Genomic DNA, 14,161 nt, shown 5'->3' with positions numbered 1-14,161 from the left:
TAAATTCCCCGCTCAATGATCGCACCCCGAACATGGAGCCGCCTGGTGGTTGATCTGCAGTCATCCCGCAGCGAATGCATTCCGACGAGTTCCCAACCTAGTCTAGTAACGTTGGAGTTCGCATGATTCCATGCTTTGCGGCGTTCGCCATTTTGCAATTCGGCAGCGTCGTAGCGTGCTTTGTGTTTTTGTGCGAGTTTACGCCATTTCACCATGGGGTGGTATGCCAGTTACACCGCCGCGTTCAAGCTCAAGGCTGTCGACTATGCACTGGAGCATGGCAACCGCGCTGCTGGTAGGCATTTCGGCGTGGACGAAATGAGGATACGCTATTGGAAGAAGCAGCGCGAGAAGCTGATGGCTACGAACAAGACACGGCGGGCTTTCCGTGGACCCAGAACGGGCAAGTTCCCTCGTGTTGAGGAGGCGGTCCTAGAATACGTGAGGGACCTGCGCAAGGATGGTTGTGCAGTGTCATTAGAAATGATACAGACGCAGGCGCGCACAACTGCCAGGAAGCTGGGAATCGCCGCAAAGGATTTCCGCGCTAGCTCCGGTTGGACGACTCGCTTTATGCGACTGAATGGACTTTCCCTGAGGCGGCGGACGTCGTTGTGCCAGCGACTGGAAGCAAAGTGATAGACTTCCATCACTTCGTCACTAGGCTTCGCGAAAAATGCGGTTACCTCATGTCGCAAATTGGAAACGCCGATCGAACTCCACTGACGTTCAACATGCCCCGGAATACAACTGTGAACGAGAAGGGTGCTCGGAGCGTCCTCGTGAAGACGTCTGGCGCAGAAAAACAGCGATGCACAGTCATGCTTGCTGTGACGGCCGACGGGCGGAAGCTGCCACCATACGTGATCTTCAAACGGAAGACTATTCCGAAGGGAAACTTTCCCCGTGGCATCCATATACGTGCACAGATGAAAGGGTGGATGACTGCTAACCTGATGGTCGACTGGATCAAGACTGTTTGGGGAAGAAGACCAGGAGCATTTCTGCTTCCCTCGCTTCTGGTTTTGGACAGTTTTAGGGGTCACCTTGTGGACAGCGTGCGTGCCAAGCTGAAAGAGCTGCGCACGGACATTGCAGTCATTCCTGGCGGCCTGACTTCGCTGCTGCAGCCTCTCGACGTGTCTTTGAACAAACCGTTCAAGGACAACGTTCGACGACTTTATGCTGAGTGGATGGCGATGGGCCAGCATGATTTGACGCCGAGCGGAAAGATTAGAAGGCCATCCGTGGAGATGCTGTGCTCGTGGATTACAGAAGCGTGGAGCAGTATCCCCGACGAGGTAGTGGCTAAGAGTTTTAAGAAGACAGGCATATCTAACGCTTTGGATGGAACGGAAGATGACTTCCTGTGGGATTGTGAAGATGCTCCCAGCGACGACACTGCCGTTTCCGATGAGTCGTGCAGCAGTGAAAGCGAGGATGGCGAGGATTCAGACTTTGATTAGAGTACTGACGAAAAAAAATAAATGGGCATTGTGCACTTCATGTGATGCTTAATGTGCGTGTTTATTGCGAAGGTAAGCCTTACTCAGCTTTTATTTTTGGTTGTAATCGAGATATATGTTCTAAGACGTCTGACCTGCAACTTGTTTGCGTTTTCAGTGCTCAAAAATATTTTGTAGAAAATTTACCCCGCGTAATGATCGCACCCCGAAATTTGCGTCAGTATTTTAAAAAAAAAGTGCGATCATTATGCGAATAAATACGGTAGTTCCTGCCATCTATGGCTTTTTTTCCTTTTTTTTAGGTGCACCAGTATCTGAGCATGTGTGCATTTTTGCGTTTAGCTAGTAACAAAGTCCAGCTGCCATAGTAACCAAGAGCAAACCTCTGAACTCGTGCTCGGTGGGCAAATGCTGCAGCCACTGTGATACTGAGGCAGGGCACAATATAAGGAGAGTGTGGAGTAATGTGGTGGTAATTTCAAGTTTTGTGTTATCTGCTTTACCTCTAGCCATTTCCTTTTTGGTGTCCGATGGCTGAAATGTAACCGAGACGCCGGTTCCCCTAACTGTGACATTGGCTGAACTGGAATGTTTGTTGTGGGGCATCCTTTAGGTGCTGATGCTGGCGCATGTGCAGGGTCCTGTGAGTGGCAAGACGCCTGGCAACAAGGCAGCACGGCTGAGCAAGCAAGGCACCAGCAGTTCGCAGGGCAGCCTCGAGGGATCTTCACCCAGCCTCTCGAGAGGTGAGGTGCGCCTCGGGCAAAATGCTTGTGCATTATTACTTTCGACCCCCTCCTCAAACGCAAAGCAGGATAGAGTGCAATGGACTGTTGACACTGTAGACCTCTTTTTGCGTTCTGAAGAGGCCGCCCTAATTAATTTAAACTGCGCCTGAATGCATGTAAAACTAGATGGTCAGGGACAAAAAGTGCAGAGTTCCAGTTTTCTTGCTCCATGGAACCAAAGAGCTGTCTCGCAGGGTGTTTCGAATTCAACCCCCCCCTCCCCCCCTTTTTTTTTTGTTGTTGTAAATTGCTTCTTACTCGTTTATGGATTCGGAGTGAACTCTGGACTGGCAGATGGAATTTGTCGTTAGTCCCTTGATCCGTAAACTTGTTCTTAATGCCCTTAGAAAAGGAGAGTGTGAAAATTGGGGACTTACAGTGCTGCACCTAGCAGCCATTACTAATAACGGAAGTGTACAAAATATTATATCAAGCATTTTAATGAAGAGCTGAAGTGGGCCATTATATCTGCGGAGGCCACTCTGGGGAGCAGGAGCATACAAGCAAATGCATCAGCACTTAATACACTGTGTTGCCAACAGTACAGTTAAAACTTGATTTAACAAAGTGGAAGGGAGTCACAAATAAATTCATTAAATTTGGAACTTCGTTGAGTAAGGCATTTCTCGGTCACTTAATTCAGTATATTTTATTATGTGGTGTGGCAGCACCAAGAAAGCTACCACCACACTATTTTGGCAAAGCGTAATTACACCCAAAATGAAATTGCTGCCAGTGGTGGAAACAACAAACACCATAAGCGCATATTAAAAGAAGAAACAAAAATTTTTGGGTCAAGAAGGAAAGCCCGAGGAGATTAAAAATGTATCTTCCAGCAAAAGAAGTCGGTAATCTTTGCTTGTGTGCGCTTTTTAGGTGACAACTGCATAGATTTCTTTTAAGTTTGAAGTGTGTGCTGTACGTCTTTCGTCTCCTAATGTGTTCCAGCAAACTGGCACAGCAGATAAAGGGCATTCACCACTTCACCTGCTATCTGGTACTCAACTAAAAAATGATAAATCTTGTTTTGCGCAGTGCAGTTTGCTAAAAGCGGGAAGAAGGTGCTCCGCAGTGTTATCATTGGCTCTCTGAAACAGACCAAGGATTATCACTCTTTTGCCTTCATTTTTCGAAAAAAAAAAAAAAAAAAAAAAGGTGCGTTAAATCGGGACAGGTCGCAAAATTTGTTTTGTTATTTCGAGTTAGTCAAAGCGTTGTACCCTATTGGCTACTGAAGAGGAATCTAGATATCTTCGTTAAATCGAGTTTCATTAAATCAGGTTTAGACTGTATTTCTGTACATCTCCCTTCACCAGTTTGCACATGCTATAATCTATTCTAGGCAATTCAGGCTTTGTTGGAACGCTATTTCATGGATGTCCGCAGAAAACATGATGACAAGGTAACCACTGCAGTAAGCATGGTCGTTATAGGAACAGTTATGGATGGCAGAAAGTTCTTTATCATGGGGGGAGCTTGTGGAAGTCTCTTCAATTATTCGATCCGCGAAAGCTGCGTAACATTGAATCGAAGGAAAGTGGACCTGCTTACAAAACTTCGTCCATGCCCGGAGTCTGTTTTAGTGGAGGTGAGGAAACCGTGTGCTCATCACATGTTTTGCAATACTGCCTGCGAGGCACTTTGACGACGAGGTCGACGAGAGATTTGTGCAAGAAGGGCCTGTGCTCTGCTGTGCAGACTCTAGCACGGAAACGTACACTGACTCAACGGGCGTGGACCTGGAGCAGTTCATTGTGGACACACTGCACAAGAACCACAAGGACCGGGTGATGATGCTCAAGATCGAGCAGGACCTGCTCTCCCTCGTCAGGGACAACAAGTGAGTGCTCCTCTCATGCAGTGACTCCCATGTGTGGAGACTGCTTGCCACTTCATTTGCAAGGGTGACCTCTGTCCTGCACGTGTTTTGCTACCAGGCTGGAAAGTTTGTATGGAAATACGAAATTTTGTCTAGAATGCCATGCAAAACTGAGTTAGGTTACGGTTACCTGTAGCTCATGTAAGGTAAATCTTATTTCAGCAGTTGTCATGCCGTATGGCTTCGAAGCATTGATCTGGCTATAACCTGTATTCCACACAGACGCATGTGGTGGGTTGAGGCCGTGAAAGTGCCATAAAATTGGGTAAGAGTGGAAACCAAAGCCCTGTGCCATCTAGTAGCTGGAATTCAGCTTGATTGTGGAAGAAGGTGTTTCTTGTGTTCTGAGGTAATTTTTCCAGCAGGGTAGGATATCTTGCTCAGGAGGATGCATCATAGCTTTCGTGGCTTATTTTTGAAGCGCAGTCTGAAAGCTCCAAAGGTACTGCCAAAAGGCCTCTTTTTTTGTAAGTGGCGCTTGCAAACCCTTGGTGTGGTGACGGAGTAGAGTCAAAGTTTCTGTGGCTGCGTCTTCGTACTGTAAAACTAATGCAAATTCTTCTCCCACCTCCTCATCCAAAGGAAATGTCTTTAGCTGTTCATTGAGGGATTGCAGGCCATCGTTGCATACTCTGGGGCGCTCCTGAAATTGCCTGAAGGCGAGCAGAGTGTCAGTGCCCGATTCGATGAATTGAGCAACCTCATTCCGCAGCCTGGTATGTAAAGCACGCTGGGCGGCACGCTTGGCTTTGATGCGCTCCCATTTGGAGTCAGAAAGGCGGCTGGTGTCAGAAGGGCGTTCCTCTTCTCTTGGAGGTTCGCTGGCAGAGTTCCTGGTAGCCTTCCTGGAGGGTCGATGCATTGTTCCTGGTAACCTCCAGGAAGGATCGATGGCGGAGCTCACAGGAGCCTCCCAGGTTTTGGCACCATAAATTGTAAAAGGAAAGAACACCAGCCGATGCTAGCCGTTCTTTACTGAGGTCGAAATCCCAAAATGGCGCTCACACTGCTTTCTTTTCTTTTTTTTTTTTTTTTTTTTTTGATTTTTTTTTTTTTTACTGAGTAACAATGTGCCGATGTGTGACAATACCTGCTTCCACGGCTTTCTTGCTACAAGTGTGCAGGAGCGGCCATGATCATAGTGTGTGGTTTCTGTTGCAGGCGGCAGTCGTTCAAGTTTGCCCAGATGAGCTCGTACCACCGCATGCTGGTGCACCGGGTGGCAGCATACTTTGGCCTGGATCACAACGTGGACCAGGCGGGCACGGCTGTCATCGTCAGCAAGACACGCAACACTCGCTTGTGAGTATGCTTGCCAGCTATGATTGGCATGCTATGATTGGAAAGACAGGTTGTTAGTGCCATAGTGGCAGTCTCAGAAGGGGCAGGTGCTTTTGCTTGTGTCTGGCTTTTGCATGTGAAGATTGCTTGACATTGGTAGTGTGGTAGACAGTCCATTGTGATCAGCGTGTCCTGCATCATGTGCTAATGCGACAGAATCACATTGACGCATTCCCAATTCACAGGGTAAAAATTGCACACAGTAAGCATGTCCAACCTTCAAAGTTTAATTATTGCCTTCAATCTACCGTAAAAACCCGAATATAATACGGACTCTCGTATAATACGAGGTGCATTTGGGGGGGTAGCAAATCGGAAAGAAAAAGTCTTCACCCGTGTATAATGCGAGCGAGAGAAATTTTTTGAAAGCCTTTATTTTCACAGCATTTCGCGCTCTTCATTGCATTGTCAGTTGTTCGGCATATCCTTCCATAAGAAGTCGTCCTCCGTCCCGTCGAATGCATTGGAGATACCACATTTTTTAAAAGAGCAGCATATGAGCTCCTCAGGAATGCTGGCCCAAGCATCCGTGATCCAGCCACAAATGGTCGCTGGAGAGGCCTGCTTCAGTCGCCCGGAAGCAGTTACTTCGGGGTCTCCCGACCTCATCCACTCCTGGTAACACCACTTGACAGCATTCTTAAATGGTTTGCTAATACAAATGTTTAGTGGCTGTAACTGGTACTTCATCCCTTTCGGAATGACAACGAGTTCGGTGTGCAATTTGCGCAATAGCCTCTTTACTGAGTTGGCCAGGTGGCAGCAGAAGGCATCTAACACGAGCAATGATCAGGACCCCAGTAGTGGTCCGGGCCGCCAGCACCACAGACTTGACCCAGTCAAGTAACAAAGTCTCATCCATCCAACCTTTGTCTTGACACCGGACGACAACATTTTTCAAGAGTTTCTGACCTTTAGGCAGCATCTTCTGTTTAAACACAACATAGGGTGGAAGCTTGCAGCCATCTGCAGTGCAGGCCATCATTACGGTAACCCGCGTCTTCTTATTTCCTGTCGATCGGACACAAACCTGCTTGCAGCCTCTTTCGTTCACTCTGAGCGCCGATGGCATGTCAAGGTACACGAACGTTTGGTCAGCATTCCCGATTTGGCCCAGCTGGAAATCGTGACTCTTCCGCAGCGATATTACATGCCGCTGAAACGCCACAAGCTGTTCCTCGTAGCTTGTGGAGAGTTTCTGAGAGATTGAAGTTCGGTGACTCAATGCAAACCGTTTGACGCATAAAACGACACATCCAATTTTCGCTCGCTATAAAGTCGCTCCGCAGAATGCTTTTATCCGTGGCAATCTCCCTCGCTTTTGCTTGGAGCAGCTGGATGCTTACTGCCAGATGTGCTACACGCTGTTCTTGGACGAAGGCAGCGAGGTCCTGCTAAATTTCGGGAAACAATCTGCTCTTTCATCCCCAAAAACCCTTCCTCTTGCCGTTGCACACAAATAGGGCTTCCTTCTGTTTTCTGCAGCCCCGAACGCTGCTCTCAGTGACGCCAAACTGCCGCCCAGCCACACAATTCCTGTTGGTATCGGCAGCGAGGATAACCTTCCTCTTAAAGGCAGCTAAATACTGTCTTCACGCTCCTGACATCGTGGGAAATTTCAATGCGTGCGCTTCCACAAGTCAGCATGATCAAAATGGCAGAGCAGCAATAAACATAAACAAAAAATGAGGGCTACTGATGCCACCACTAGGTGATGCAACCTCCAAAAAGAGTATTGGTGATGATAGCGCTGCGCGATAACGAAACCAGAGCTGTGAATTTGAACAGAAAATTGTTTGGATCCATATATAATACGAGGTAGAAATTTCACGCTACAGAATTTGGAAAAAAAAGAACTTGCAATATAGTCGGGTATTTATGGTATTACCTTACACTGTTAGCTTCAAAATTTTGACAAATTCTAGTTGTATAATATATTTAGTACTAACCACACATGTGAGAACATGAGTGGGCCAAGCCTTGGTACACCACGAAAGTAGAAATGCTGCAGCACTCAACCACAGTGGTGGCTTCTCTGCAATGCCTCAGTGCAAAGGAGCGAAGCGTAAAAAAGAAAAAAAATTGAAGATGTGCTGATGTATGAGAAAGCATTTCCTGCCGAGACATGGCATGGAGGAAAAGCACAGTGGCTTCTTTGCAGTGCCTGCAACGCCAAACCACCTGAGCACTACAACAGTGCACTTGCATAGCATGGAGAGCAAAGACGCAGTGGCACACTGTCGTGATGGCTTCTCCACCACGCATTAGGGTAATGGGGCGAAGCACTGGGAACGAGGCAGAGATTCCAGCTTCCCATTGTCATCAGCGGACCAAATGTGTAGCGAGATATTTTCACGCTAAGCACAAAGAAAGTGCGATCTGAATTGTGTAATCAATAAAAACAACTGTTCTTACCATGTGGCATGAAATGCTGGTCGAAATTTTTAAGAGGTGACAATAAATGTTTTTGTAACATCAGTGAACAGTTAAATTTTTTCAAGATCAGGCTGTTGGGATCATACGCCTTTATATATGATTAGTTTCTTTTTGCATTTTAAATGTGTATTAGCAATGTTTTGTTACTTTGGAGAACTGCAAACTAGGTATGGTACTATTGTGAATTATCCTTAGACAAAACGATGTAGGATTAGTGCTGACTATGAACAGAGCCAATGTAAAACGAATTAGGGAGTAACTGAGTTGGGCAAGTTGGGGTAATTTTTTATTGGCGATTCATTAATCCTTGGCAATTTATTGTCTCTGCTGATTGGGCATTGGACTATACTTTTTAAATTTACAAATGTGCCAGTTATATGCATTTTTATTTTTTATTTTAAGGATGACTTGAGTGGTGAGCAGCAAGTGAGCCATCTTAGTGAGTGGGCTTTGCAAAACGAAGCACTGCAGAATTACATTGTGAGCAGCTGTGTATGCGAAAGGATAGAACAGAGATGCTTCCTCCCCTGTTTGTGCAGGCCTGACATTCGGTTCAAGGACCAGATTCGGGATGACCTGCTGTCGGAGGAGCCAAAGAAGCTGATCCTCAAGCGGGACAGTGCCTCCTTCGAGGACGGCAAGGAGGCAGGAGCCCTTTCTCTGTTCTCATGAGCGACTTTTATTTCGTTTTTTTTTTTTTTCATCCAAATGCTTGAACTTGGGAAGCGCTCCATCTGAGTTGTATAGGGGGGGGGTTTGAGGGGCCTGGGGTTCATATGTACAATCGTTCTTGGATGTATATCGAATTGTTGTTTATTTTGAATGGGTCGTCTGAAAGTTCCTTGCAAAAATATAGCGCTATTGTTCGCAAACTTCCGCTCTGCAGCACATTTGATGTATTGAACGGACAGCCATGCTTCTGCAAGAAACGCTTCATCTAAAGCTGGTCATGTGATCACTTTTTGCTTTGCCCATGGAAATGGGTGGGCTGTGCAGCTTTGGTGACTTGCGTGAGAGTGCAAACATTTGGGCCATTTTTTTAACCTACACCAGCTACACCAGTGCAGCAAAAATCCATTGTAGATATAGGAGATTTGCTACACTGGTGTAGCAGGTGTAGGTTAAACAAATGCCGCTATTCTGAAACTCTACGGCACATTAAATTTTGGGCATCTTGTGCTTTCTACACAATACCATCATCGTGTGAGAAAGGCAGCGTTAGGAGCACAGATTGTCGTGCAGTGGAGCCAACCTAACTGACTGAAGCCTAATGGCGGTTTTCTGCTGATGTGCTTCGCTGCTGAAGGCATTGAAGAGAATTAGGAGATCAGTTGTGCTTTAATTTTAATAAGAAATTGTCCTGTTTATAGTGCACTGGTAGCAAGATTTGATATTTTGTGACTGGCCGTGGCTAGTTTGAAAGCATCTGCAACAGATTCGAATCCGAGCAAGGTAGGCCAAACTCTTAGTGAGTGCTGCCCTCCCAGCATGAGAGCAAGCAGCATGACCGCATAATATTCTTACTCCTAACTTAAAGATAACTTTACCTGTTGATAGTGTCTTTATGTGAAAGTTTTCTGTATATCAAGCTTTCTTACGAGCAAATGAAACAGAGCTGCACACTGCAGCTGACAGTTACTTAGATAGATGATGCAATAGCACAACATTTTCACTGGTCTTGCTGTCCTGTGCGTGCTTTGGCGCTGCTGTCTAGACAGGTAAGAACACTGCTTTTCAGTGCAAGTTTGCGCTCTTGTCAGAGCAGACAGCTTGCACATGAGATGTTTCGGTGCGTGCTGATGTGCACAAGTGTAGGTGTTTGCTGCGGGGTATGTTAGTTTCCTGCCAAAAGCCCACGGTTCTGCAGGGCATACAATTGTAGCTCGGCCTGAAACAGTTTTGTTTTGAAACCAGGTTCCAATTTCTGGGTTCTGGAATGTCTTGCTATGTTGCCGTCTTCCTCCCATGCTGGGAGCAGAACTTTGAGGTTGAAGGAAAAATGAAAAGCTCAGTTCTGCACTCCTTTTTATGGCGCTATGATCGCTGCTCCATACTTCATTGTGCTGTGCTTTCTGATGTGTACGGCAAACTTGTAGAACATAGTATGAAAGGAGCGTGGTTAAGATGTGGCATGGTGATTTTATTGTTAAGGTCTCTTTTTATTGTAGTGCCATTTCTGAGAGGTAGCATTGATTATGGGTCTGAATTGAATTTCAAATGGAGTAAGAGCTCGGTCACTTCAATTGCACTGTGGTGCTCAGAAAGTTTGAACCGGACATGCAGTAGAACCCAGATTAAAATTACTTTCTTGAGTACTGCACAGAACCATTGTATAATCTGGGCTTTGTATAATTGGAAACCTTTGCACAGTAGATGGAGTTGCATAATGCAATCAATCCAGGATATATTAAACTTGAGGGGGGTTATGAAACAAATCGATATTGATAACTTGATATGGTAGCAGGCAAGCTGATCTGCAATCTAGAAGCATGAATATGGTACCGGAATGCTGACGGTACATTTCTTGAAGTGACACGCTTCTGCTGACATACGGCTAGTGCGTTTGTTGGGTGTTGCTAGGCAGTACTGCAAGCACTGGCCTAGCTGTAGCGGGCATGGCTTTGGAAGAAGCTTCCACTATTCATAAGGGGTCTAATTTTATTACCAGTGCGCCTTAGAGACAAAGCAGGCCTCGCAAGAGCTGTCTTTGGAGAGCTAGGCTGGCCGTAGGACTAAGTGCCGACTCTTGCTTGACAGGAGGGTTGCTTTGAAAACGAGCATGCTAGTCCGGAGATCACCCTCAACCACGCTTCATGGTCATCACCATGTCATGCAGTTTTACAGTTTTAATGCTGCCAGTAGGCACCCAGGGGCGCGCTGCTGACCCTACCAGGTGTAAAAAGGGATCCTGGGAGCGCCAGTAGGAGAAGTGCCACTAACAGGAGCATGGTGTGCAGTTTGATGTGCAGTTGCCGTCTGATTTTTCAGTCTCTGTGGGGCCCGGAAATAGTCTGCTTACTTGAATAGTCTGATAAGGACTTGTACTTTAGAAAGGCAACCTTGTGGTGAAAAATTGGCTTCAGGATTTGCCAACTTCACTCAATCTTGTGTTTCTTTTACAAGCAACAATATTGGATTGTACTATTTGAACCAGTCAGGCTTTTGTCGTGTCTGCAACACATCACATTGCCAGTACCACATTGCAATGCGGCCACGGCTCATGATGCATTACATGCTCCGAGCCATACCAAGCAAGAAAGTGCTGAATGGGAAATGTGACTGCCGCAGAGACTGAGAGTGGGAACTTACGATTCCAATGAGAGGAAGCGTGTGCAAGTTAGATGATAGCCTCTGACTGTAACCCCCACATCTGTTATACACCACCCTATTTTCAATGCGATTGCAAGCCCTGGTTCGTTCACTCTTCATTGTAAGGCACCTTGAGTGGCCATGAAAAGCCTTCTTTCAACTCGAATGGCAACAGTGGGGAGCAAGTAGCTAAACCAGTCCAACCCAGTCCACCAGGTTAACTTCGCTTAGATTCAATGGTGTCTTTTGTTGCATCAACGGGCAGTTGGATGTGACAGAGGACCTGTTTCGAGCCTAGGTCGGGTTGAGAAACACTGTAGAAAAAACAAGTGCCGCGGTATAGCCGGCATCTTTCAGTCAGAAAAATTGAACTTTTAGAATAATCGGAAATATGGGTCAGCAATGTTAACATGTTCCTATGAGGTCCATGACAATTCCTCAATAAACTCTGAAATATTGTTCAGGTCCGAATTATTGGAGTCCTGAAAATTGGTCGGCTACTGTACCAAATGTTCCGCCAAATTTTGCATGGGATTTTCAAGTTAGTATTTAGACAGTTTGATGTAGGCAGCAGTCTTATGCATTACAGATAGACTACGAACACCTGCTGATCTGGCTGCCAAATTGAACTTTTTTCTCTATTTTTCATTTGTGCATTATTCAAAGTACATATATTTACTTGAACAAGATGGCATTTCGACATCAACAATGTGTGGGCACGCTTTTGTTGGTGTGCACGAAATGGGCGTATACATCATACAGTCGAACCCAGATATATCGAACTCGAAGGGGATCGCGAAATCGTTCGATATATCGATAATTCGATATACAGAAATCGGCTTGTGACGGTACTTACGATGCGAAAAAACGATAGCGTATTCGTCGTGTAATCAACCCACTCGCATAATGAACCCACCCTCAACTTTTTCACCCGAGAATTTGAAAAAAAAAAAAAAAAAAAATGCGTAAAGGCCACCTTGCTCACATGCAAGCGATTGAGCAATCTCAGCGACGAGCGGCAGTGACAGAGCAAAAAATTTCCAACTTGTTGAAACTGTGTCCCTCTGCCGTACAAGCCACCGCGGCAGCTCAAAACAAGGTTTCTGTGTCGCCGCGGCAGAAATCGCCAGCGTTATTGCTTGCATGTCGCACTCCGTTTCGGTCGTCTCATCCACAGCTCATTTCTTGGCAGCGTGCCAAGATGCTGCGCAGCGATAACGTCCGGGCGCGTTTATCTTTTGATAGCTCCTGCCGTGGCATGGCGTGGCGGGGAGCAAACTTGGCAGAGTGCCCGTGATGGCTTGATTGCACAAGCCACGCCGCGCTTGGGGCGGGCGTCATGATCGCAGCAGCTTACCGTGTGCTTTCGTTGATTCATACATGCAGGATAAACGACTCCCGCAAAAAAAAAAAAAAAAAAAAAAAGAAAAAAAAAAAAACTGCCGCCGCCTAACATCTGAACAGCACAACGATAAGAAAGGATGACTCTCAAAAAAAAAAAAAAAAAAAGAAAAAACAGAGAGCTGCCGTTTCTTAACGTCCGCAGGCGCCATAGCCACGTCAGCCGCCGCGCGCAGAGGCGCAGAGGGTTCGCAACACACGCTGGAGAAAGCGTCCGACGTCTGTCTGAAAACGGGCTTAGCTGGCTTGGCGCATGTGTAGCGTGTGCTGAAGGAGAGAGATAGCTCCGGAAAAGAACGGGCACACCCACGCACATGGCTTGCAAACATCATATGTTGGCGCGTGGGAAACGATAACTGCAGATGCGTGCGCCTTGGGGAATGGGCGCGGCGCTGCCCAGACCAGCCGTCGCCGAACTGTTCCTTCTCATTCCTTCCGCGCATGGCTTGAAAACGTCACGCGGCAAACGGCCAAGTGTGATGCGATCGTCTTTGGGGAAGGCACACTTTCCAGTGCGTGGCGCGGAGTTCGATATATCAAACGGCCGGTGAAATTAAGTTTGATATATGACGCTGCTTTTCTATACTTTTAGATGGGATTTTCAAGGGGATATTCCGTGAGTTCGATATAACAAAAATTCGATATATCTGGGTTCGATATAACCGGGTTCGACTGTATATGCATTGAAAGCAGTTCTTTGGATGGCATGCCAGAAATATCTCAGTTAAAAAGCATTTATGTTTTACGGTGTGCGGTACCATATGAGGACGCGAGCACTGAGTTTTGTTCAGGCTCTGCCTAGAACTGCTGTCCCTCCGTCATTTACATAACGTTGTCGTCACCAGGCATTCTCACCAGAAAGAAAAAGAAAGAAGCATCCTTATTTTGGGACTACAGTGCACTAATGTTAGCAGCGATGCATAACCTGCAGGTGACAGTGCCACTTGTGTTGTATTGCTGGGCCTAACGTGCTCTGCAATCCAGCTACAGCGGAAAGCATGTTTAACTTAGCCACTGCTTATGACTGAGCATGTAACCTTGTTACTGGTTAAGATAACTTCTGCGCTGGCTTAATAACATATTGCTGGAATGGATGTAAGTACAGTTGATTTCCTTGATGCCTTCACCAACGAATTGAGCGAAAACGTGGTCAAGCAATATCCATCGTGCATTGACAGCTGTGGGCCGTGCAGACAGTCTTCGCAATCATTTGAACTTCCATTACAGGCAGTCCTGTGCCGATTTGCATCATTATGCGGTTATGTCTCCACATTTATTCCCAATGTCTTGGAGCAGTGCAATATCCGCCATGAAAAAGAGCTCCACTAGCCTCTTTCATTCCAGATGGCTGCTGCTGGTCGTTGTATGAAGTTGCGTGCATTTAATTTTGTGTCGTATAATTGAGGCATTTAATGCAGTATCTTTATGGCAGGTTTGCCAGACCCACGATAATCCGTCGTAAAATGCTGGTTGTCCCATGTCCAGGGGAAGGATAGTTCATGGTCCAGAAGAAACTATTTTCTCTCACCCCACTAGCTATT

At 46.3% G+C, this 14,161-nt stretch overlaps 1 protein-coding gene across 8 annotated transcripts in view; it reads left to right on the top strand.

The window, feature by feature from the left end:
* LOC146186797 (uncharacterized) overlaps positions 1-14,161 on the top strand; it is an 86,800-nt gene that overhangs the window by 18,387 nt on the left and 54,252 nt on the right. For 7 of the 8 annotated variants that reach the window (XM_084607416.1, XM_084607420.1, XM_084607417.1 and 4 more), the window contains 4 exons: positions 2,104-2,212; positions 3,953-4,094; positions 5,295-5,435; positions 8,450-8,555. In XM_084607416.1, the coding sequence (XP_084463542.1) occupies positions 2,104-2,212; positions 3,953-4,094; positions 5,295-5,435; positions 8,450-8,555 (498 nt within the window). Of the gene's footprint in view, positions 1-2,079; positions 2,213-3,952; positions 4,095-5,294; positions 5,436-8,449; positions 8,556-14,161 lie in introns of all 8 variants that reach the window. The other variant, XM_084607414.1, reaches the window with a different exon arrangement.

This window comes from Amblyomma maculatum, chromosome 6, assembly GCF_055883805.1.
Source record: "Amblyomma maculatum isolate TAMU_Amacu chromosome 6, ASM5588380v1, whole genome shotgun sequence".
NCBI classification, from domain to species: Eukaryota; Metazoa; Arthropoda; class Arachnida; order Ixodida; family Ixodidae; genus Amblyomma; species Amblyomma maculatum.
Note: the sequence above shows the minus strand (reverse complement) of the source record. Positions and strands in the feature narration are given on the sequence as shown.